The following is a 26,591-nucleotide window of genomic DNA, read 5'->3' as shown; positions in this document are numbered from 1 at the left end:
CACATCACCAAAACCCAAATTATGACCAAGTGAGGATTGGGCTGAATTTATTGACCTATCAGTGAAAGCCAGAATGATTTGAGTTTAAGGCATGGTCAGTAGCTCCATATGAATAACAATGAGATTTATCAAGCCTTATTTTAATACTGAATTTTAAGAAATCATAGATGAAACTTAATGGGGCAAAAGAGTTAATTGTACCAGTTTGTTTGTTTGTTTGTTTTTTAATGAGAAATAAATAAGGAGGGAAGACGAAAAAGAAAAAGAAAAAACTTAACTCATAAGCCCCAAGATATTTTGCAAGGTTTCAGTGATCAAAATTTATATTCCTTTGGGGAAAGCGCCACAGATGAGAATGTGATTCCCTATGGGCACAGAGAGAGAAGAGAGAGAGGAGAGAGAGAAGGGGGAGAGAAGAGAAGAGGAAAGGGAGGGAAGAAAGGAAAAATGAAAGAAGGAAAAAGGGATCACAATTCTATCTCACTTAAATCCAATTCACTTGCAAATCAAGATATCACCTTCCTGTTGCCACTGGTCCTCTGTGAGAGCAAAGGACAAACAACAGTCTGTGAATAGTAGTAGCTCCCTTAGTGGAGCCCCAACTGGTCAGTTCCAGTTGAGCAATGTTTGATGGAATATTATCAGGCGACAAAAAATGATGAGCATTATTGATGGAGTGAAGAGACTCCAGTAAAAGACCATGTCTGTAGTAGCAATCCAGTATCTAAGTGGACCCAGTGAGGAACAAGCTGACTGTATGGAGTTATCTTGTACAGACAGAACTATCCAGTAGTGATGCTTACAGTTATCTTATACAATTTGGAGGTTAATCTATAGACATCAATTACCAAGGCTACCTTGTATATACAGGACAATTATCCACCAGTGATTTACTGAAATACACAATTAGCATAGTTCCTGGACCTTGTTTTAGGTCATTTCCCCCAAAAAAATCCCATCTTCCTTCCTGCTAATTGCAAGTTGATTAGGAACTTTGCCTACTCACTAAGTATCATAATAAAACTTTGCTCCTTAATCTGAACCTGTGTATACATTCCAGTCAACTCGTGCCTTCATGATTACTTATACCTCATCATGACTTGTTGGACTTCATAAAGATGCTCTCAGAAAAACCTGGAAAGACTTACATGAACTGATGCAGATTGAAATGAGCAGAACTATATAATAACAATATTGTATAATGATCAGCTGTGAATGACTTAGCCCTTTTTAGCAATATAATGATTCAAAACAATTCCAAAGGATTTAGGATGAAAAATGCTATCCACCTTAAGAGAAAGAACTGATGGAGTCTGAATGCAGATCAAAGCATACTTTTAAACTTTATTTTTCTTCCTTTTTTTCCCCTCCATTTAGTTTTCCAACATGACTATATGGAAATATGTTTTATGTGGCTAAATATGTAGAAATTACTTACTGCCTTAGGGAGGGGGGAGATGAGAAAGGGAAAAAAAGAATTTGGAACTAACTCAAAGTTTTTAAGAAACAAATGTTAAAAAGTGATTTTACATGTAATTGGGGGGAAAGAAAAAAGAATTGGCAGGCTCACGATGTCTGGAATATGGAAAGATCCTTAAAACCTCTCTCATCTGATCCCTTCATTTTATACGTAAGGAAACTCAGGAACAGAGAAATTATGCCTTGCAAAGATTTCACATGTAGTTAGTGTCAAAATCACAATTGTAAGCCAGATCTTCTGTCTCTGATTCTAGCACTCTTTTCCTGATTTTCTCTTCCTCTCATTTAAGAGTAGATTCAGGTTATTGTTGCTCAAGTGGACCTTAGAGGTCGTCTCATCTAATATCATCATGATGAGAAGGAAATCAAAAATCTGGAGAAATGAATTGTCTTGCCTGTGATCAAGGGCTCTGGAACACAAATCCTCTGACTTTCAGATCAGGGCTCTTTCCCTTTACAGAAGAAAACTGAGGAAATAAGGGAAGGGGGAAGACATATAAGCAACTATTATATACTAGATATTGTATTAAGGCTTTACAAATACTATCTCCTTTGATGCTCAAAACAAATCTGGGAGGTAGATTCTATTATTTTTCCCTTTTATAGTTGAGGAAACTGAGTCATATAGCAGTTAAGTAACTTGCCTAGGGTGGCAGAATAAGTGACTGTGGCCACATTTGAACCCAGATCTTCTTAACTTCAGGTCCAGTGCTCCATCCAGTGGGCTATCTAGTAATAGAGTTCAGAACTAGAGTCTTTCCTCTGCTCAATAAATTAGCTGACAACTTTCAGTTCCTCTGATGACCTAATTGCTCTTTTTTCTTGGCTCTGAAACTCAGATCAATTTCCTTATTTTTTTGTCATGGGCCTTTTTCTGCCTGAAAGTTAGAATCAGTGATCTAATAAGGCTTTGTCAGCTCATCTTTTATGATGAGACAAACTGAACAAATTAATTTCTATTTTTTTTTTCACTGTGAGGGGGAAAGGAATGGGAAGGGAGGTGGGGAGAAAAGAGAAGAGGAGAAGAGAAATGAAAGAAGAGGAAAGATGAAAAGACAGGAAGGAAAAGTAGGAGAAGAAGGGAGGGAGTGTAGAGGAAGGGATAAAGACAGAAACAGAGAAGAATATCCAATGTCCCTATAAAATGATGAATGTCATGGGCTGCCCTGAAAGAGCCCAATGCTGAGCCTTTTTCCCAAAGATTGAGCTCAGTTGAGAAGCATCACCTCTGAAGACTCAGATGTTGAATCAGCAGAATATGTGTCAACATAGATCAAATCTCCTACTGAAGACACTCTTTCCTAGTTCTGACGCAGGCTTATTGCATGTATTACCCCTCCCCCCAGAGCATGCAAAGACCTCTCTCTGGCATGTTCCCCAAAGAAAAATGGTCAAGGACTTTCCAGGTGCTCTTGGTGAAAGGCTCTGACTAAGAACTAGGCACACATTTAATGCTGAAAGATTACTTAGGGCTCATCAGATCCAAGGTCCTCATTTTACAGATGAAGAAACTGAGGTAAATTAGAGATGAAATGATTTGCCAAGATCTCACAACCAGCAAGTATCTGAGGCGAGATTTGAACTCAGCCCTTCCTAATTCCATTTCCAAAGCTTTATTCACCACATAATTTAGATCATCCATCTCCTCCATATCTGATCTATAAGAACGTACCTTTTCCTGCCATCAGTTCAGACTAGTAGCCCTTCTGTCACTTACATTATGTTCTTTTTATCCACCTGCAATACAATATGAACCGGAGTTGGCTCGTTTCGCTTGCTGTTACAGGAATTCTAAAGTAAAAGATGGAAAATGCAAGCTGAGTATTTCAGTCTCTGATTAGGCATAATTCATAAGTTACAAGATTCAAGGCTCAAGTGATAGTGAAGGATCCTAAATTATCAGCTGGCTAGAACTGACTTCAGAGTGCTAATGTTAATTTTTTTTTTTTTTTGGCTGAGGCAATTGGGGTTAAGTGACTTGCCCAGGGTCACACAGCCAAGAAGTGTTAAGTGTCTGAGATCTGAACTCGGATCTTCCTGACTTCAGAGCCGGTGCTCTATCTACTGCACCACTTAGTTGCCTCTCTAATGTAAATTTCTGAGAGTGAACCTTTATACTTCAGAACTCAACAAATTCTATAAATCAGGACTTGACTCACTGTTTTGTTGCTTGTCTAGGCTGAAACAACCAATAGATAAAATGTTATACAAATTAAACTTAAAAACATTTTGTGTTGACTTTTTTTTCAGAGCCAGTTGCTGAACATTTACCAACCCTCTCCTGCAAATAACTAAAGAGTTGGAGCAGGTTTAACTACCTACTAAATGGTGAGTAGGTCAAAATGAGTTTCTTGTTGCTAAGTCTCACCTCCGCTGAATATCTCTCATTGTGTTACCTACTGAGAAGGATCTGTAATCTGGCCAGACCAGATCTCGAACAGGGGTGGGTCTGCTCAGTGCCGGTTTCCCTCGCTATCTGCTTCTATTTCTGTGAAAAGAGCAGGGCCTGCTGGGTTACTCAGAATTCTTCCTGTAAATTCCTTTCGCATGTTGCCAGGGCAGACATCTGTTGCTTTTGTGAGATGTTGCTGGTTATTCTATCATTTCTGATTCTTTCTGCCTCCATTTGGGGTTTTCTCAGCACGGAAGTGGTTTGCTGTTTCCTTCTCCAGTTCACTTTATGATGAGAAAACTGAGGCACCCAGAGTGAAGTGACTTGCCCAGGATCACACAGCTAATGACTGAAGCCAGTTTTGAACTCTAATCCACTGCTCCACCTAGCTGCCCCTATCTGAGATCAGACCTAGACTCAATGAGTTATACACGTTCTCAACTTTGAATGAGGATGGCCCTGGTGTTGAGTGTTATTGTTGTAAACAAATGCTACAATAGACATCCCTCTTTCCTTGCATCTACCCAAAGAGTGTTGAGACCTCAGTTTGGAGTTTGAATTCAGCCTGAGCTTTCCTTCTTGAGTAGCAGTAGAATTAAGTCCCAGTTGATCAAGCAAGATTTGTCTCCCAATACAAATATTATATTACATTTATTTACTCAAAAAGATAAAGGGGTATGTCTTAAAAGCCACCTCCCACCGACCAGGGAAAATCAACGTTTCCTCCCTCTGACCTTGGAAAACAGTCAGTGGCGTTGGGGAATAAGTTCTGGCAGAAGGTGGAGCTCCAACTGTGGGAGGAGCTGTCACAGTCCCAGTTATCTGCAAGAGCTTCTCTTACAGCTGAGATAGCATCGTGTAATGAAAAGAACTCTGAATTTGTGTTCAGAAAAGGCTTGGGCTTGAAATCTACCTCTGACACACAAAATCACAAGAGCACAGTAACTCAAGAGTTAGAAGGGTTCTCCAAGGCGGAGCCCAATCTACACCTGAACAAGAATCCCCCTTCAACATATCCAATAAATGGTCACTCACCCTTTGCTTAAAGATTTCCAGTAAGAGAGAATCTACTACCTGTCCAAGCCTCCGTTTTCTTGTCAGTAAAATAGAGGTACTTTTTTACTTATAGTACCAAACCTCAGGATTGCTGGGAGTGCCAAAAGTGACAATATGCACAGAGTAATTGGTAAATCTTAAAGTGCTAGAGAAATGTCAGCTATCATCGTGATTTTTGTTAGTCCAAATGCTTTCTAGAAACTGCTCCCCTACTCTGCTCGCCTCCTGCAAGAACCCTTCCAAGGTTTACAGGGAAAGGGAAAAGGACTCCGGCAGTGTTAGTGAATGAACACACATCCTAATACGTGGCAAAGATGCCCACTGCTGGACATTAATCCCAGTGGGAGATTACATTCAGTCCTGAAGGATCTGTTACACAGCCCCTATAATAAATCTCTGCAAATTCCTTCTTGGATATACTCACTCTCCTATTACCCAAGCAATACAGAACTGTCCAATGGACTACACAAGATCTCCCACCATTCCTCAGAGAAACACAGACCTGCTCCATAAGTTTGTGATTGGCTCTTTTCTTTTCTCAATGCTTTTGTGTTGATTGTCCCTATATATGGAATTCTTCCCCTCCTGATCTCAAACTTTTTTCCTAGCCTCCTTCAAGGCTTGACTAAACTACTTCCCTGATTCCCATCCCCAGTTATTACAGCCTCCCTCTCATAATACTATATATTTCACTGTATATATTCTGCATTTAATTATTAGTGTTGTCATTCTCCCCTCCCTTCAGGAGAGGGTAAGCTCCTTACAGGCAAGGACTATTGCTGCATCTCCAGAGCAGAGGTAGCACCCACTGTTTCTGTTACATGAGTGTTGAATGATTGAATGATGTAGCAGCCAGGGGCACACACAAAACCATCAAGAAGACAAGAGGAAAAAACCTTGAGTCATTCAAACTGAGCCCCTGTAAGCTTTTCAGGGTTTTACCTACTATGTACTTACTCACATAAACAGGGGTTTTCTGGGATGTTCAGGGATGATTAGAAACTCTGGTGTGAGGATTTGCTGAGCCCCTTTCAGGGCTGCTCATCCTTTCATCCAGCTCTCACTTGTGGCTCCAAGAAGCTATAATAGACAGGCTAAATCTGGATGAGATTAACCAGCAAGCTTCGAACCTGTTGGTGAGTTAGGGGAATGTCACCCCCAAATATGTGAAGATGTCCTCGTGGAATGGGCAGATGGGAACAATTTATTCCTATGTCCACGAAGCCAGTTTAGTCAGACATCGAAGACTCCAAAGTGATCCACTGTACCCTGGACCAGTGCCAGTTATTCTAGCTTTTGTCTTGCCACAGGACTTTGATGACTCAGGAAGAAAGAGTGAGGCTGATGACACTGTGCAAGTCTGTCCCACTTAAACGTAATTCATGACCAAGTCAAGACATCATCATGATGTTATTGGTCCTTTGGGAAAGCGACAACACCACCAACAATATCTACCACAATGAAACGCAAAAGAGTGTACACAGCATAAATTTTAAAAAGTACAGAGCTGGCTTATGTACCTGTCAGATCAAAGAAGAGTGACTGATGCTCCCCTTTCCAAGATATCATCCCAACTGATGTCCCTCATCCAAGCTTATTACTCCTATTACACCCTTTATTGCAAAAACCCCAATGAATGCCTCCGCCTCTTCGCTTGTGGCTAACAGTGTTTTCCCTCCCCTACCTCTAGTTCTTTAGGCAGAGATTGATGACTGCTTGTCAGGGATGCTGTAAAAGGGATTCCCCGTCTGGTCTAGTTGGTAAGGTACTCAGAGACCATGTAATCCAAAACCAGATGGCCTTGGAGAACCCTTCCAACTCTGAGATTCTATGGTTCTAGAATTCACATGTCAATATACTGACCGACTAACTCAGTGTTAGCTAACTGAGCTGGGGGGGTGTTTTCCCCCATTAAAAACTATGCTACTTTTTACATGATATAGATAATAAGGAACAGATTTCATTTATAGAGTCTCAGAGTGTCATCATGGATAGAAAATGTTGGACTCAGAGGCAGGAAGATATGGATTTGAATACTGCCTCATATTAATTATGTGATCCCAGGCAAATCACAAACTCTGAAACTCACTTTGCTCATATGCAAAATGGAGATAATAATAGTAACACTTAGCACGCAGTGTTGTTCTCGGGTTAGAACGAGATAGCGCATATAAAGTACTTTGCAAAGCTCACAAGCTATTCTTTTTATTACTATCTCTTGGAGCTCATTCTGTGTTATTGCATCAAAAATACCTATAAAGGGGAATAAAAAGATGCCATTCCTTTGCAATTTCCCTGCCCTCCACTTCCCATCACAAGCTGCCCTACAAACATTTGGCCCCAGCTTGCAGGCGGCTGATACATCAGGGCCATTCTTGTGAAGGGCAATTCTCTGGCAAACTAGTGATCCACAATACCAATGGCTAGCATCTATAGAACAGATTTTTGGAGTGCTTTACAAATACCCTCTCCTCTGATCTTCACAACAGTCCTAGGAAGCAGATGATATTAGTATTAATAGCTCTATTTTACAGATAAAGAAATTAAAGTAGATAAAGATTAACTGATTTGCCCAGTCACACAACTCTTATTGGGACTTGTCGGACATTTCCACCATGACTCAGAATTAGGTATCTTTCCTTCTTCCCCTTCCGTTTCAACCTCCTTTTGTAAGCTGCCTTTCCCCAGTAGACTGTAAGCTTCATGAGGGCAGGGACTGCCTGTTTGTTTGTTTTTATTTGTTTGTTCTCTATTTTCCTAGCACTGGAACATAATAGGCACTCAATATTTATCAACTGATATTAAGAATCTGAGGCAGAATTTGAACTCATAGATTTTTGACATGACTCCCACAAAGAATAAGAAATAGTCTTGTGCATGGAGCAGGAGTTTCAATAAAACATTTGGTTTAAAAAAAATTGACTAGGGGCAGCTAGATGGCACAGTGTATAGAGATCTGGCCCTGAAATCAGGAGGACCTCAGTACAAATTCAGCCCTAGACACTTAATACTTCCTAGCTGTGTGACCCTGGGCAAATCACTTAACCTCAATTGCCTCAGTTTTTAAAAAAATAACTAAAGGAATTGTTACAAGGAAACTCTCAAGCCGTATTTCTCAAAGTGCAGTGGGGGTTCCTATGACTCTTTCAAGTGGTCCAAGAGGCCTTTTTTTCATAATTATTTTCATATTATTTTGTGTCTTATCAACTATTTTCATAATAATACTGACATCTAATTTCTAATAAGATATATATCAATTGATAGGTTTAATCCATACCAACAAAAGCTCTTGGTGTGGAGGGATGGGGATCCTTAATAATTTTTAAGAGTGTAAAGAGGCTCAAAAAGCTTGGGAACCAGCTTCGCGGGAGGAAGTAGGAATTACCTGCATCTCATAACAGGTTGGGTAAATAACTAATCATTAGTAAATGAGTATTCATTTGCCACTTTCTCCCTACACCATCACAACGAGCTGGAGCAGCAGGCTCCCGCCCACTCCTAAGGATAAGTGCTGTCGGGAGACTAAATTGGAAAGATAAGAAACCTGAACCTATTCTGGTCTCTCCCACTAATCTGCCACATGACCTTGGGAGTCGCTTAATCCTGCAATCCTTTATTTTCCCTGTGTATAATGTAGGATGAGTAATAGCTGTCCTTCCCTTGATTGCAGGTTGATTAGGGGATGCTGGAGATGTGTTGGGAAAACAGACACAGCTTTTGGGAGAAAAGTAGAGTATTTATTCCCACCCAGCCTCCAACCCGGCCCCACCTATTAAATCTCTTAGGGTGCACAGACCAGAGGCCAGATCTTAGACCCTGCCTCCCCAAAACCCAGTGATTGGGCATTTAGGAGGGAATTTAAGAAATATTAAGGAAGAGCACCCAGAAAGACACAGACAGCAAATTGTACTTACTGATCCCCTTGTTCAATCATTTTCATGACCCCATTTGGGATTTTCTTGGCAGAGATACTGGAGTGCTTTGTCATTTCCTTCCCCAGCTCATTTTACAGATGAGAAAACTCATGATAAAAACAAAATAAAACTGCAGAGTAAAATGACTTGCCCAGGATCACACTACAAGAAAATGGGAATTTGAACTCGAATGTAAATCTTCCTGATTCCAGACCCGGGGCTCCATCCTCTGCCTAACCAACTCTCCCCCTACCGATCAACAAAGCAACCGAGGGACTATCCTAGAGCAGCTAGGTGACCTCAGGCAAAATTTCTCAATTTTCTCATCTAAAACGGAGTTGATCATTGGATAATCCCTTACATTGTCCTTGTGGACAAAATAGAATGATGACTCTGAAAGAACTCAGACTCAGACTCCAACCTAAGCAAGGGCCTTTATTTGGACATTTACTTGGGAAAAGGAATGATGCACCCTGCAGACTGTTCTCCTTAAGGGAAGCAGCAGTTTAGCAGAGTAAGCAGAGTAGAGAAGGGAGAAAAAGAAAAAGAAAAAACAGTCAAACAGGAGATTTGGCTAGAGCAGGAACATTGGATATCTCCGACGAGATTTTTGAGGTATCCATGGGAAAAATCCCTGTGATTGGATTTCAATTAAGATATATGTGGGAAAAGTAAAAGATCCTTTTGTTCTAATGGGAGGAGAGGGGAAACAGGGAGAGACAGAGATACAAAAAGCAGCTAAGATTCCAACAGTCTAGATGTCCTTCCCTCTTTTCTACTCCCTCGACTCTTGACCCTAAATATACCTCAACTTTTATTTTGCCCTTTTTAAAATTTATTTTCCTCGTCCTTCTAAGTTAGGGAACTTTGGAAGAGGTGGGCACACTAGGTGAGTTGCCTTAGTCTGACATTCAAGACCATCCACAATCAGGTACCACCAGTGTCAAAGAGTACCTTTTTAGTGAAATGGTCTATTCCCTTTGCTCCAGAAAATGTGGTATAAATAACATGTGGATTTGGAGTCAGAGGACCTAAGGCCAGATCTTAGCTCTGCTTCCATCAATGACCTTAAGCAAATCACTTTAGTCCCTGACATATGCCTATATGCCAAAAGGCAACTAGAAATGCCCCATTTTCTTGTCCCTTATGAGAGACTTTTACTTATCACAAGAAGTGACCTAACTTACTGGAGAGACAGCTGAATTCAGAGTCAGGAATTCTTATGTCCTGGACTTTGAGTCAGGATGACTTCTTCAAGTCCCTTCTCTGACACATCCTGACCGTGATTCTGACAAATTAATGTTTCTCATCGCTCTGAGCAATCTTTAAGACTTAGGTTAAGAGAAGGGACCAATTTAAATTGGATTAAGTGATCTTTTAGATATCTTCCTTCCAGATTCCCCAGTCTATTACATTGTAAGTAGTTATGGACTTAAGCTGGAGCTGAGTTCAAATCCCAACTGCCTTACATCCCCCATTTATAAAATGAGATGATTGGACAGCAAATCCTCCAGAAATGAATTCCAGCTCTGGGAATCTGCATCTTGCAATGTCCCACACAGAAGTTCTATTTCTTCTGCCTGGAATATTACCACCTATACTTAGCCTTGGATCACCTCCACCATTCACCTTCGCTTCTACACATATGCTGCTGAACAAAGATAGGGGAAATTCGCCATTCTGATTGAAAGCATCTGTATTTGCATTTATGTTGCACAATCCCAGCTGGGTTCTCACTGCAGCTAGGCAATTGTATTAGACCTCCCTTACTAAATCACTATCTCACTCTCTATGGTGGCTCTCCCAAACCTTTTCATCCTTTCTCAAAACACTCCATTTTTGTGATTTTCAGCTGAGAACCTTGCTTCATATTTTACAGGAAAAAAAATGAGGCAATTCACTGTGATCTCCCTCTTTTCCTCATCTATCACTCAGATGCCTTCTCCTTCATTCCTGCCTCAAATGATGACGTAGACTTCCCCCTTACCACTGCTAACTCCTCTACTGGCTCTGACAATCTTGTTCTAATCCCATTTTTCCCCAAAAGATTGCTCCTCTCTCCTCCCCAATCTTTCATTTATTTTCTCTCCCTGTTTACTGACTCATTGCCTAGTACCTAGAGATGGGCTCATTATTGAAAAAACAAACAAATCTCACTTGATCCTTCTGTCCATAAAACTATTATTATAACGTATTTCTTTCACCCATTGTAGATAAATTCCTCAAAAAGTTTACAAATAGAAGTACCCACTTTCTCTTCTCCCACTCTCTTCTTAACCTCTTACCATCTGATTTTATCATTACACTGAAGCAGTTCTTTCCAAAGTTATCAAAGATCTTAGTTCCCAAATCCAAATAGCTTTTTTCTCTATCTTCATTCTTATTGATCTCTCTGCAGCTTTTGACACTATTTGGTAGTATTAAACTCTCTTCTTTGATACTTTATTTTCTCTACATTTTCACTGTCTCCTGGTTTTCTCCTACCTATCTGACTATTCTTTTTTCTGTCTCCTGTACCAGATCCCCTTCCAGATCACTGCCTACAAGCATAGGTATCTCCCATGTTTTCATCCCCATTGTATTGTAATATTGTAGAAAACAGGAATTTTTTTTTTTGCATAGCACAATGCCCAACACATAGTAGGTGCTTAAGAAATGTTTATTGAGTGCTCAATTAATACTAGCTGTGTGACATTGGGCAAGTAATGTAACCTTTCTGAACCTCAGTTTTCTCATCTGTAAAATGGGGATAAAAATGGCACCTCTCTGATCTGGCTATTGTTAGGTTCAAAGGGGAAGGTGTAGATCTTAAAGTGATATATAAATGTAATCTCTTTTCATTTTAGAAGCCAGGGGATTTTGCTGGCTAGTTCAAACAGGGGTTCGGCGGGAGTCTAGTTGGTTACTTAGGGCTATCAAATGAAATAAAGCACTTTGCAAACTTTAAAGCCTAAATAAATGTTAACTAGATTTTAAATTATCTCTTAGTAAGTGAAAATATAACTTCAGATAAGAAAGTGTGACATTGAGGAAATATGATAAAAAGAGGACTTATTTTAGTAATTCCTCTGGGTCCACTGCTTATTTCTCATTCTATACTTGGGAGAGGGAACTTGTGGCATGATTTCAAATTTAGCAGATGGGACATATGAAAAGTGTTTTGTCAAAGGAGTCAGGCAGATGAACCAGCTAGGCTTAGGACCCAGAGCTCCCAAGATGAATTTACCCCTTCTGGGCCCTCTTGAAGAGAAAGAATGTTGAATCTGGAATCAGAAGGCAATGAAGAGTCCTTGCTTCTATCTCACCCAACCTGCTTGAGTTCCAGTTTCCTTATCTGCAAAATGGGGCTAAGAATACCTGGCCTATAACCTGGCAGCTGAATAATTAGGTGACTCCAAAGAGATGAGGTATGTGAATATCTATGTTTGTAAGGATAGCTATTAGGCAGAATCCAGCCCTAGGCAAAATGGTAAAGTAGGCCAAGGTTTTCTTGGATTTTGCATCCTTTTTTGATGTTCCTCTTCTCCTTTTTAATACCCAGTTCTCTTCACATGGCCCGCCACATACACTAGGGATCTCAATATTGGAGTTTTTTCCTAGACTCATAAAAGGATAGAGCTTGCTTTAGTTTTCTCATCTGTAAATGAAATTGAATTAGTTGATCTATGAGATAACTAACAAATTTAGAGCTATGACCCTTTGGCAGTAAAAACAGCCCATCCCGTGAGTACCTCTAAGTAGCTCCCAGACAAATCTCAGATAATGGAAGATGCTGGTCTCCAGTGACAGACAGCTGTAAGGGACTGATGATCTAGGAACTCCCCAAATCAGTAAAATTAAAGGAGAGCAATTATCCAGGGTTCCTCCTTGCTTAGGCTGTAGACTTTCTTCACTCATAATTCAGAGATCCTATTGTGGGACTATGGAAACTTGAGCAGCTTCCTCATCTTCCCTGTCCTAGGAAGTGGACCTATTCACAATGAGCTACCAGAGAAGAAGTAATTAACCATTAATGGTCCATAAGGTGGACTTTAGGGGATGAAATGGACCATCCATAGAGCTCATAAGGCTCAAGGCAGAAAAAAGTAAATAAAAATGCCCCATTTGCTTGTCCTTATGAGACACTTCTAGTAATTGCAAGAGGTAACATGACTCAGTGGATAAACAATTGGATTCAGAATCAGGAATTCTTAGATCCTGGACTTGGAGTCAGGAAGACTTGACTTCAAACCCTTCTCTGACACATCTTTTGATTCTGGATGAATCACTGTCTCTCATTGCTCTGAGCAATCTTCAAGACTCTTAAATTAAGAGAAGATACCAACTTGAAATTGGCAGTTGGATATTCCTCATCAATTGTCCCCTACTCCACTTTCTATATTTTTTGATGTTTTTTTTTTTTCCTTTTGATCTCTTTCTTTCTCCACAACTATGACTAAAAAAATAGGTTGCAATCACATATAGGGAATTCAGCAGAGAAACAGAAGCAAGAAGAGTCATTTATACAGTTTTCAATTATAGATATGCTAATTCTGAGGCTCATAGGTGGGAAGGAATGATCTCCAGAAGGAATGGTTCTCAGTTGACCAGATTATTACTGACAAGATTACCAGTCAGAGATGAATTGAAGAGTGGTCTATTTAACTATTGTCTCAGAAGTTTGATCTATGGGAGTTTCCCGAGGCCAGAAGCCATCTAGCTAAGGAAAGGTCAGAATCAGATTGGGTATGGGAGTTTCCTGAGGCATATTTCAAAGCTTTAGATTAGGACGCTTGACTTACTGTTAGAACAGAAGCCCCCCAAGGTCAGGGGACCTTAAAACCACCACCATTTCCCTAGAAGCTATACCATATCAATATCAGGATTAATGTACACCCTTGGCATTTAAAAGTTTACCTAAACTTATTAGGAAAGTGTCCTTAAAAAAAAAAAAACAACAACCCCAACAGTCAATATCTGTAAAACAGAGTGTCCATGAGCCTAAGGCAGTTAAAGAAAATGAGCACTTTCACACTAAAGAGAAAGAAGAGAATTCTTAGAGCATATGACAAGCAGGTCAAAAACTTGCAAAAGTACTTTTGACAGAGGAATAGTAAATAATAATAGCTAGAATCTATATTGTACTTTAAGGTTTGCAAGTGCTTTAAAAATGGTATCTAATTTTAATCTTGTGAGATAGGTACTATCATTTCTTACATGTGAGGAAATTTTTTACATTTTACAGATGAGGAAATTGAGGCAGACAGAGTTTAAGTAACTCGCCTAGAGTCACACAGCTACTAAGTATCCAAGGTTTGATTTAAATTCAGGTCTTCCTGACTCTTAGTCCAGCGCCCTACTCCTAGCTACCAGTAAAAGGCACATCAAAGGTGCCGGAAGAACAGTTGAGGAAAAGCATTTCTTACCAATTTATTTGGTGAATCTCCTGAGTTCTGAAGAAGCTTTTTTATTTTTACTGATCGGAGGGGAAAGGAGGAGAGAATACATAGATAAATGAATGCAAGACAAATCCAAGGTGATTTATTGGGGGCCACTAACAATGTGGAAATCAGGAATGACCTTGTGAGAAATGGAACGTGAGCTAAGCCTGAAAGGAAGCTGGGGATTCCAAGAGACAGAGATAGAGGCAGAGGGAGAACATTCCAAAGCATGGGGGAGACGTTTTGGATGGGGGGGGTGGGGTGGGGAACTGGGACAGGAGACGAAAAGTCATCCTAGAAACGAGGAAACTAAATCCTACAAATGTGAAGTGTCTCGCCCCGTGTCCCATGGGTAGCAAATGGCAAAGGCAGGATTTTGAAGCCTTCTGACTCCAGTTCCAGCACTGGCACCACTGGAGAATGCAGCATCCCAGAACACTATTTCTCCCTAAATGTGGAAAATATCCCAGATCCATGATATTCCCCGGCTCGAGGTTAGTGAGAAGCTGCAGCCCAGAAGCCTTCCCGACCTCCTTAGGTCCGGGGCCCTGATTAACGCTTAGCCAATGTAACCTGAAACAGGGCTCTCGTTTCCCTCCCCTTGTGAGGAGGTTTTGGAATGGTTTGTGATGACTCCTTGAAATAGAGGCTGGGTGTGGGCTTCAGTTACAGGGCTGCTGCCCCGGGAACATGAGCTCAGCATCTGTGCCTGTGGGTGGGGCACAACATACTGGAATTCTTTACTGGAGACCTCACCTCCCTCCCCCCTCCACCCCCGCCCCCGCCCCACCCATCGCCTCTTTGGTCAGCGGCTAGCACGTACTTGCCAGGGCCTTCCTCCAACAAAGAATATGTCCTTTTAATGGACTGTGGGGAAAGAAGAGCAGAGTAAAAGCTAGCTTCTGGTCAACAGCACCGGCTTCCTACTTCTTATCTCTTTATTTTGGTGAATGTAAGACCTGTGATTTTATAGCATGGGAATAATTTTTCAATGACTAAGCATATGTTTTCTTGATCTCCCATCTCCTCTTCGATTAAAACAAAAAAGTTTTGTAACAAATAGTTATAGTCAAACAAAAGAAATTCCCGTGCAGCAAAATAGCAAAATAGGTCTCCTTCTGTATATTTAGTCTCACCTCTCAGAAGCGGGATGGATGTTTCATTTTGTTTTTTCATTTTGTTTTTTCCATTTTTTTCCAGTTACATGTTAAGATATTTTTCAATATTTTTTTAATGTTTTAAGATTTTTATTTTTCCCAGTTACATTTATGGGGTTCTTCTTCCCCTAAGACAATTGGGGTAAAGTGACTTACTCAAGGTCACACAGCTAAGAAGTGTTAAGTGTCTGAGGTCACATTTGAACTCAAGTCCTCCTGACTTCAGGACTGGTGCTTTATCCACTGCACTACCTAGCTGCTCCTTCATTTGTTTTTAAAACTTTGAGTTCCAGATTCTCTCCCTTCTTCCCTATCCTCCCCATTGAGAAGGCACAGATGAAGTTATCAACATTCAATTTTGTAAAATTTTGAGTTTCAATTTTTTTCCTCCCTCCCTTCTCTCCCCAATTCCCAAGGCAGCAAGCAATCTGATATAGGTTATAAATGTACAATCATTTAAAAAATATTTCCCTCTCAGTCACATTGTGAAAGAAAAATCAGAACAAAAGGGAAATGAGAAAGAAAAACAAAGGGCAAAAAGTTATAAATAATATGCTTTGATCCACATTCGCTCTCCATAATTCTCTCCTGAATGTAGATAGAATTTTCTATTCCCAGTCTATTGGAATGTCTTGGATCACTGCACTGCTGAGGATTAAGTCTATCTTTACTGGTCATCACACAATATTTCTGTTACCATGTACAATGTGGGACAGCTAGGTGGCGCAATGGATAGAGCACCACTCCTGAAGTCAGGAAGACCTGAGTTCAAATTTGACCTCAGACACTAGCTGTGTGACCCTGAGCAAGTCACTTAACCCCAATTGCCTCAGTAAAAAACAAAAATACACACACACACACACACACACACAAAAAAAAAACAACAACAAAAACAACAACATATGTACAATGTTTTTTTTGCTTCTGTTCACTCCACTCAGCATCAATTATGAAAGTCTTTCCAGGCTTTTCTGAAATCATCCTGCTGGATCCTTTCTTATGGAACAGTAATATTCCATTACATTCATATACCGTAACTTAATCAGCCATTCCCCAAATGATGGCCATCCATTTATCTTCCAAATTTTTGCCACCATAAAAAGGGCAGCTACAAACATTTTTGCACATGTGGTTCCTTTTCCCTCTTTTATGATTTCTTTAACATTCAGACTCAGTAGTGACACTGCTGATCAAAGGGTATGCACAGTTTTATAGTTTTGGGGGCATAAAAGGATCATCACCAGTCATGTAGAATTATGGTTGGTCACCGTGTTGATTCTTGTCATTCAAATTTATTTATCTTTAAATGTTATTGTTACAGTACAAATTATTCTTGTTTCTGCTCTCTTCACTCCGCATCAGTTCATCTAGATTTCTTTTAAATTGTAAGAGGTACTTCCATTATAATTAATTATAATTAATTTCCCCCAGAGTGACTTTGCAAAGATATTTCTAGAAATTGGCCAAAGGTGAGATTCAAATGCCAAGAGATCAGAAGGAAAAAGTTAATACTAACAACTCATATTTAAGTAGCCCTTTGTGGTTGACAAATTTTCCATCCTTACCAGAAATCTATAGTACTCATCCATTTTACAGATGAGAAAACTAAGGTCCAGCAAAGAAAGGTGATCTGTTCATAGTTACGTAGGTGGTTAACTATGGGATCTTAGGTCTCCTGACTCCAAGTCTGATGTATTTTATGCTGCTCTCGGGTGGCCTTCCTTCCCCACAAAATCCTCAGGCTTCATTATTGTTCTTGGTGCTTTCTTTTCATCTTCAAAGTTAAGCATAATATTCATTTTAATTTGAGTCATAGGACCTGAGGCTCTACACCCTTGGTATTGTTTGTCTTCTGTTCTCAAAGAGAGCCATGACGTCTGGGAGATGATGCCGTGAAGTGCAAGTGAATTGGATTTAAATGAGGGAGCTGTGCAAGGTCACCTGCCTCGTTTTCTCTCCGGGACTATATGAGTCCAATAGTCCAAAAGGACAACTGGAGATGGCCCTGGATGCAATGGGAGACCTTGGCTTTTTTAAGCTAAGATCTTCAACAGGTTTCTAGACCCAGAAAGAGCTTAAAAGATCATTTAAACCAGTCTTTTAATTTTCCAGTTGAAGAAGTTGAAATCTTGAAATGTTTGTTGACTTTTCTCAGGTCTTACACGTAGTAAGCAGAAGAGCTGGAACTTGAACTCAGGGCTCTTAAGTCTAAACGAACATCTCTTCCCTTAGTTCTATTCTGCTTTATGTCACTTGTACAAAAATATTTCAGAAGAGTACACAGCATGATTCGTTATAGGTCTATATGCCATCCCAAGGAATCTTAAGACAGAAAGCAAAGTATTTCAAAAGATCTTCCTTCATCAAGCTTTACATTCTTAAGTGGAAAAAAAGGGATAAAGGAAGTGGGAAAAGGTATATAAGTACAATATTTATAACAACCTTTTGTGGTAGGGGCAAGGGATTTAAAACTAAGGAAGTACCTATCAATTAGGGTGAACAAATTATGGGAAATGAATATAATGAATATAATTTTACCAGAAGAATCAAGGGATGACAGAATTTAGGGAAACCAACAAAACAGCACAGAGAATAGGGTGCTGGACCTAGAGTTCCATCTTGTTCCAGACATGTACTAGCTTTGTGAACCTATGTAAATAATTTTACTTCTTTGTAAATAGGGGATAATAATAGCAACTAACAACTAGAGTTACCCTAGCAAATAAGATAATGTTCTAAAGTGCTTCATAGGCCATTAACTAAGGAATGGCTGAACAAGCCATGGTATATATGAATGTAACAGAATACTATTGTACAATAAGAAATGATTAACAGGCAGATTTCAGAAAATTCTGGAAAGACTTATATGAACAAAGTGAAATGAATAAAAAAAATTGCACATAGTAACATGACCAGCTATGACAGACTCAACTCTTCTCAGCAGTACAATGATCCAAGGAAAGTACAAAGGACTTGTGAAGGAGACTGTATATTCAGATAAAGAACTGAGGAACCCTAAATGGAGATCAAAGCATATTTTCTTCATTTACTTTATTTTCTTGTGTTTTTTCCCTTTTTGATCTCTTTCTTCTTTCACAACTGTGATTAATATGAAAATATGTTTTACATGATAGCACAAGTATAAACTATATCAAACTGCCTATTATCTTTAAAAGAGGGGAGGATAAAAGAGAGGGATAAAAATTTGGAATGCTAAAAATTTACTTGTTGTATAACTGGGAAAAATAAAAGTGCTTCACATATGTAGAACTTTATAGTATTATCTCATTTGAAAGACTTCACTCTAACCAACAAAATGATCAATTCTGAATCCAGAGGATGAATGATAAAGGGTATTACCCACTTCCTGGCAAAGATGCAATGGACATAAGATGTAGAATGAGGTACATTTTTGGATATTTGCTTGACTATGTGAATGTTACAAGAGTTCTCTCTCTCTCTCTCTCTCTGTGTGTGTGTGTGTGTGTGTGTGTGTGTGTGTATGTGTGTGTATGTGTTTGTATGAGGCGGGGTGGTATGGGAGAGAGAAAATAAATGCTTGTAAAATAATAAAAATTTAATTTAATTTCTTTAAAAAGAACTTTAGAAGGGACTCCAAGTGCATGTCAATATCTACTATAAGATGCTCTAATTAACAAGGTGCATGTTGAGAAATTTATCCTAAGCTATAACTTGTTCAACAGTGGCTTATGAGCACCCCCTTGAACAATACACCCATCGTTTACACTAAGATAACCCATAGATACAGGAGTGAAGGCAAGCTTAGACCTCCAAAGTTAAAAAAGACTACAAATGTTTCTGCCATGAAATGGAACAATTAGACCAGAAGGCTTATATTTTAACATTTTAGCAAAGCTATTTTCATGCTATTGAGTCATTCTCTGAGTTACAAGCAACCAAGTTGTGGACACATCCTGTGCCTGCTTCTTGCCAACTGCACACTGACTCCTGACCTGCTCACTATTGCCTCTCTCTCTTCTCTCTTTCTCTCTGTCTCTCTCTCTCTTTGTCTGTCTCTGTCTGTCTCTCTCTCACTTTCTCTCTGTTTCTCTCTGTGTGTCTCTCTTTCTCTCTCTCTCTCTCTCTCTCTCTCTGTCTCTGCGTGTGTGCTTCTCTGTCTCTCTCTCTCTCTGCTTCTCTCTCTGTCTCTGTCTCTATATCTCTCTCTCTGTCTCTCTGTCTGTGTGTGTGTCTCTCTCTCTTTCTCTGTCTCTCTCACTTTCTCTCTGTTTCTCTCTCTCTTTCTCTGTCTCTCTCTCTCTCACTTTCTCTCTCTCTGTCTCTCTCTGTCTCTCTTTCTCTCTCTATCTCTCTGTCTCTCTCTGTGTGTCTCTGTCTCTCTCTCTGCTTCTCTGTCTCTGTCTCTATCTCTCTCTCTCTGTCTCTGTGTGTGTGTGTGTCTCTCTCTCTGTCTCTCTCTTTTTCTCTCTGTCTGTCTCTGTCTCTCTCTCTTTCTCTCTCTCTCTCTCTCTCTCTCTCTCTCTCTCTCTCTCTCTCTCTCTCTCTTTTTCTCTCTCTATATACCTATCTACCTATACCCCACATCTTAACAGCAGCCAAGCTGTCCTAGGTCAGTGATACCATGTAGGCAGGATGCATGGCCCAAGATCTCTTTCCCATCACTTCCTTTCTTTTCAAGCAATAGCATAGGTTCAAAGCGCTAATTTAAGAGGACGTAAAGGGGAAAAAAATATAATCTTCCAACATATAATACCAAATGCTCTCCAAAGAATAGTTACAGGAAGCATTACCACTAGATTGCTAAAAATCACAGTCCTCTGAAAAACATATAAGTATTCAAGAAGAGTCTATTTAAATGTGTTAAAGCCACCCGAGTACTATGCTAAGCACCAGAGATCAAACAAACAAAAAAACTGTGCCCTCAAAGAGTTTACGATCTAGAAAATGTTACTCCATTCCTCTAGGTTTCATAGTTCCACACCAGCCATCAACACACCATTGAAAGTACCAGCATGCAGAGAAAGATAGAAGTGAATCTTTGGTGGGAGGGTGATTTGAACTTGGGTTATAATTGAACGTAGACACAAAAAGCCTTATTTCTGACGTAGTTATCAACAAAGTTCCATTTTTTTCTATCCTTGGATGTTTTAGATTACTGACTGATCAGTAGATTACTGAAGGGTACACTTAGGACCATTTTTCTGAATCTACGACTGGATGGGAAGTGAGTATGGTCTGGTTTTTCATAAATATTCTTAGAACAATTTTGAGAAAACAACTATTACCTTAGAATCACAGGCTGAGAATGAGGGCTAGAGGAATCCCACACAGTAAGGCTTCTCATATAGGTTGCAAAAAGAAAAAAAAAAAAAACAGTGAGTCAGTAGACTGGATGCCAGAGTCAGGATCCAATCATGGCGGACTCAAGCATTGTATTCTTTTTTAAATAAAGCCTTTGATTTTCAAAACACATGCATGGACAATTTGATGTTGAGCCTTGCCTAGCTTTATGTTTCAGATTTTCCCCTCCTTTCCCCACCCCCTTCCCTAGATGGCAAGTAATCCAATATATGTTATACATGTTAAAATATATGTTAAATCCAATATGTATAAACATATATATACAATTCTCTTGCTGCACAAGAAAAATCAGATTAAAAAAAGTAAATGAGTAAGAAAACAAAATGCAAGCAAACAACAACAAAAAGAGTGAGAGTATTATGCTGTGATCCACATTCAGTTCCAACAGTCCTCTCTCTGAGTATAGATGGCTCTCTTCATCACAACATCATTGAAACTGGCATCAATCATCTCATTATTGAAAAGAGACATGTTCATCAGAATTGATTGTCCTATAATATTGATCTTGTGTATAATGATCTCCTGGTCCTGCTCATTTCACTCAGCATCAGTTCATGTAAGTCTTTCCAGGCCTTTCTGAAATCATCCTGCTGGTCATTTTTTATAGAACAATAATATCCCATCACATTCATACACTATAACTTATTCAGCCATTCTCCCAATGAGGGGCATCCATTCAGTTTCCAGTTTCTTGCCACTACAAAAAGGGCTGCTACAAACATTTTAAGAATTGTATTCTAAGATAAAATTTAATAGTCTTCAATTTTTAGTATAAAAATCAACCTTATAAATACTGCACAAGAGAGACATGACTAGACAAATTTTCTGAAAAAGATCTAGGGGTTTTAGTGAACTGCAAGCTCAATGTGACTCACTCAGTAAGCAAGATGCAGTAGTCAAGAAAGCTAATATAGTAATATATTTAACATATACTTTAATATATTTAACATGTATTGGACTACCTGCCATCTAGGGGAGGGGGTGGGGGGAAGGAGGGGATAAGTTGGAACAGAAAGTTTTGCAAGGATCAATGCTCAAAAATTACCCATGCATATGTCTTGTAAATAAAAAGGAATTTAAAAAAAGAAAAGAAAAGAAAGCTGATGTGATATTGTACTATGTTAAGAAGGCATAAGTTCTAGGAATAAGGTTTCTCCTCCTTCTTAAAATTTGTGATTCTGAGCTCTTAACAAGTAGTAAGGGGCTTAGCAAGTAAGGAGTTCCAAGTTATTATAAGATACTTCAAAGAAAAACACTATCTCACTACATCAGAAAAAAAAAGTGGGGTTATGGTATATTATCCTTTGTATAAGGGTTTCTTCTGCTTTTAAAAATGGATTCTTCCCAGAATGTAGGCTGCATTCTGGCAGCTTCAGAATATATTAGGAAATAAATGAATACAGTCCCACACTGCAGCTTAGATCACCTTGCTTTGACAGCAAAAATTCAGACCTCAGTCTCACCTCAGCTCATAGCCATCGATGGGCTGCTTATAGCTTGGAAAATCATCCAGAGTCCATGCTCCACTTCTCCTTTCACTTCTCCAAAACTCCCACGAGTGTATCCAAGTGTTTCAAGTCATGTCAAACTTTTCAAAACCCCATTTGGGGTTTTCTTGGCAGAGATACTGGAGTGGTCTGTCATTTCCTTCTGCAGCTCATTTTCCAGATGAGGAAACTGAGCCACACAGAATGAAGTGCCCAGGGTCACACAGCTTGTAAGTGTAGGAAGTCTTTCTCTATTCACTGTACCACTTAGCTGCCCCCATCCCTCACACATAGTCCAGATAATTTCTACCTTAGGCAATCTCATTCTCTCCCAGATATTCATATCCTCTAAGACCTCTTTGTAGAGGCTTTCTTATACAACTCTTGCTCAACTGCAACAGTGTCTCTCTTCACTTTTCCTTCTCTCTCTTTCTTCTATCCATAAGCCAAAACAAGAGAAAATGATCCTTCATGATTGATAAACATAGTAAAAACTAGAATTGTATTTTCAAATAAAAGGAAATTATAAATTGGAAGTGAAATTTAAAATAATTATTCTTGGAATCACTGGCATCAACATCTAAATCCTTTGAAAGGACCTAGAAATCCTTTTTTTTTAATCTCTATAATAATTCTACATTCTCATTTTCTTCAAATTAAATCTATACTTTTCCTCAAGTACCAGCATTAACGGTATTTTTTTTAATGCTTCTTATTCAGGCACGCTGTTTTCTTGTTTTGTGCAATAACCACAGTCTTGAATTATGACAGTGCCATTTTCTACTATTTTTTCCTGACAGAAGTATCAGATCCCATCTACATTGTGTTTATATTTTAGTTAGTTTAATGGGCTAGTCTGGGAACTTAATCATCACTTATAATATTGTTCCTCAGAGAAAGTGCATTCTGTTCCCAGATAACCAACTCAAAGAGAAACTTTTGGTAGACTGTCCCAGATAACCAACTCAAAGAGAAACTTTTGGTAGACTGCCCCATGCCTTCCCATCATAATCCTGAAAATTTGCAGTTTACTTTTCTCATGAGCCAGGAATGGAGTCTTTTTTAAAAAATTAGAAATTTGATGAATCACTTTTTTACCCCAAATCAATCCTAATGTGGAATTAGGAGCAATTTTTCTGAACTCTCTGGAATAATCCTAGAGAAACAGATTGCTTAAACTCTTTTGCTTTAGACTCTTTTCAATTATACTGGTAGCCACCAAAGTGAGATCAGTAACCGGCACTGCCCAGAAAACTGTAAACAGATAATAGGGAGAAGGCTGATCACTGACTCCTCATGGCCTTCAAGGAGTGATTCCTCAAATGAATGACTCCAAAAAGTGAACCTGACTCTACTTAACCCAAAGCAGGAGGAAAATGTGTGCAGCTCAGGAAATCAAGTGTGAGAGGGGAAACTACAGGCAGCTGGAAGGAATCTTTGAAAGCCCAAAGGCACAGATAGACCCTAAATCATATGTGCATGATAGGACTCCTATCATATATAGAATCATGGATTTAGAGTAGGAAATGACTGGGTCACCCAGTTTTAGGAAAAGGGCTGGGAAACATCTTTGGCATCATCTACTCCAATTCCTTCCTGAGGAAACTAAGGCCCAAAGAAGAAAAGTTATTCACTCACACAACTACTGGGTAGCAAAGCCAGAATTCACAACTAGGTCTCCTTACTCAAAACTTAATACTATTTCAATTATAGTATGTATATCATAATAAATAGTTAATATCATGGCAAATAGAACACTGGCAAAGAATATAGAAGATATTATTGAATTTTTTTTCATATCACCTTAACAAACAATCAACTTTAACACTTTTTCATGTCCATCAGTATAAATAGAAAAAATTTAAATATCTTAATATTAATATTTAAATTATTTTAAAATTTATTAATATTTATTATCAACAACAATATTAATTAATGCTAAATTAATGCTAATGTAAAATTAACAAATTTAAATAAGTCCTCAAAAGATTCAAAGGAAGAATCTACCCATGATATAAGATATCTTTATAAGTAGGAGGCAGTTGATTCATCAGTGATATCAGTCACTTACAATCAATCCATAAATCAGTAGTGAAGTGTTCAGGAGATGTGTGCAGCATTCTCCACTCATTTGATACTCAGTTGTTTTGGTCACGTCCATTTCTTTGTGACCTTGTTTGGAGTTTTCTTGGCAAAAATACTGGAGTATTTTTGGCATTTCCTTCTCCACCTTATTTTATAGATGAAAAAATTGAAGTAAACAGAGTTAAGTGACTTGACCAGGGTCACACAGTTAGCAGGCTGGATTTGAATTCTCAGTTCTGGCACTCTATTCATTGCACCTCCTAGATATCACTTGAGTGACTCCAGATCTCCTTTAGGAGGATCTATCCTATTCTACGGTTTTATGTAATTAGCACAATACTATCCACAAACAGCTGTATCTGAAAAACTCATGACCTACAGGGAATCCTTATCATACTGGAATTTTGTACTGAACATTCTCAATAACAGTGATGAATGCCTTAGATGAGGATAGTTTATTTCTGTTTGAATGTCTTACTGGATGTTTATGGAAGGTCAAAGTTATTTCTTACTGTGAATAGACTACAATATGTTCCCAAAGAACAAATTTAAAAAGCAGCCCTTCAAGGAAAAAAAAAAGCATAAATAACCAAAGAAATCTATGACCAGAAAAGGAAGAGAGCCATAGTCTTTTAAAAATTATTATTATTATAGCTTTTTATTTACAAAAACATATGCATGGGTAATTTTTCAACATTGACCTTTGCAAAACCTTCTGTTCCAACTTTTCTTCTCCTTTTCCCCACTTCCTCCCCTAGATGGCAGGTAGTCCCATACATGTTAAATATGTTATATGTTAAATACAATCTATGAATATATATTTATACAATTATCTTGCTGCACAAGAAAAATCGGATCTTGAAAGAAAGTATAAAAACCTGAGAAGGAAAACAAAAATGCAAGCAAACAATAACAGAAAGAATAGAAATGCTATGTTGTGGTTCACATTCATTTCCCATAGTTCTCTCTCTGGGTGTAGCGGATTCTCTTCATTACTGAACAATTGGAGCTGAGTTGAATCATCTCATTGTTGAGGAGAGCCATGTCTATCAGAATTGATCATCATATAGTCTTGTTGTTGAAGTACATAACGATCTCTTGGTCCTGCTCATTTCACTTAGTATCAGTTCATGTAAGTCTCTCCAGGCCTCTCTGAAATTATCTTGCTGATCATTTCTTACAAAACAATAATATTCCATATATTTTATATACTATATACCATATACTTATATAGTCTAACTTATTCAGCCATTTTCCAATTGATGGGCATCCACTCAATTTTCTAGCCACTACAAAAAGGGCTGACCCAAACATTTTTGCACATACAGGTCCCTTTGAGGGCCATAGTCTTGTAATGAGATCAAGGGACAATGGACAGACAGGTAAAATGCTCTATTAGTTCTCACTCAACATCAGAAGGACATTGTGTAAAGTTTGCCCAGAATGGACAAGCAATGAGTGATTTGTGATCTCTTGTGGAGGATTTACAGGTGACATGAGTAAGGTCCCACAGAATAGACAGGCAATGAATGGTTTGGAATCTGCACCATTGGAGGAAATCTCCACATAGGTCAATCAAAATATCAAAAAGAGTACCATCCATGTGGCACAGAGGGGATGCAGAAAAAGTGTTAGGCACAGGCCGAGTACTTTACCCTTCTCGTTGAGTAATAAAAGATTGGCTAAAACTCAAAAAATAAGTCTGAGATCAGCATTATCTGTTGAAAGGCACAGTTAATGTGCATTCAAAAAACCAGGGTTCAAATCTTGACTTTCTGCTACTTGACGCAAATAACCTCCATTTTCTCATCTGTAAATTTTCTCATCTTGAACTAATTGATCCCTTCTAGATTTAACTCTACATGGGCTCCTATTTAATCCATTTATATAGCTCTGCTGTGGAGTTATACTCTATTAAGATTGCTGTTAAAATTTCCCAAGATTCTCCTCTCTGGGTGTCTCACTTTTTCCTTAACTTCCCCAAATAAATATTAAGACATCTGAAAATTCTCTTCCTGCAATGATCTACCTTGAACTTTGTCAGGTGAATTTTACCCTTCTGCTGGGTGGCATTCCAGAACAGGTTTATGAAGATCCCCAGCATCTAGCATTCTAGCATTTATCTACATAGACATCCTGGACAGTCCCCAACAGCATAAGAAAATAAGCCATCAGTTTTTGTTTAACAACCAGAAGCAACTATACAAAGTTCTCTAAACATCCAGCTGGTGAGGGAAGAGGAGGGTAGCAATAGGTGC

General features: G+C 38.9%; 1 protein-coding gene across 1 annotated transcript in view; it reads left to right on the top strand.

Annotated features, from left to right (window-relative positions):
- The window catches only part of SETD7 (SET domain containing 7, histone lysine methyltransferase), a 151,627-nt gene that overhangs the window by 32,897 nt on the left and 92,139 nt on the right, over nt 1–26,591 (top strand). The window contains exons 2-3 of the mRNA XM_051966150.1: nt 3,730–3,807; nt 20,552–20,624. Coding sequence (XP_051822110.1) covers nt 20,618–20,624 — 7 coding nt within the window. The 5' untranslated portion in view covers nt 3,730–3,807; nt 20,552–20,617. The remainder of the gene's footprint in view (nt 1–3,729; nt 3,808–20,551; nt 20,625–26,591) is intronic.

The sequence above is a fragment of the Antechinus flavipes genome, chromosome 6 (assembly GCF_016432865.1).
Source record: "Antechinus flavipes isolate AdamAnt ecotype Samford, QLD, Australia chromosome 6, AdamAnt_v2, whole genome shotgun sequence".
NCBI lineage: Eukaryota > Metazoa > Chordata > Mammalia > Dasyuromorphia > Dasyuridae > Antechinus > Antechinus flavipes.
This window is presented reverse-complemented; position numbering and strand designations above follow the sequence as displayed.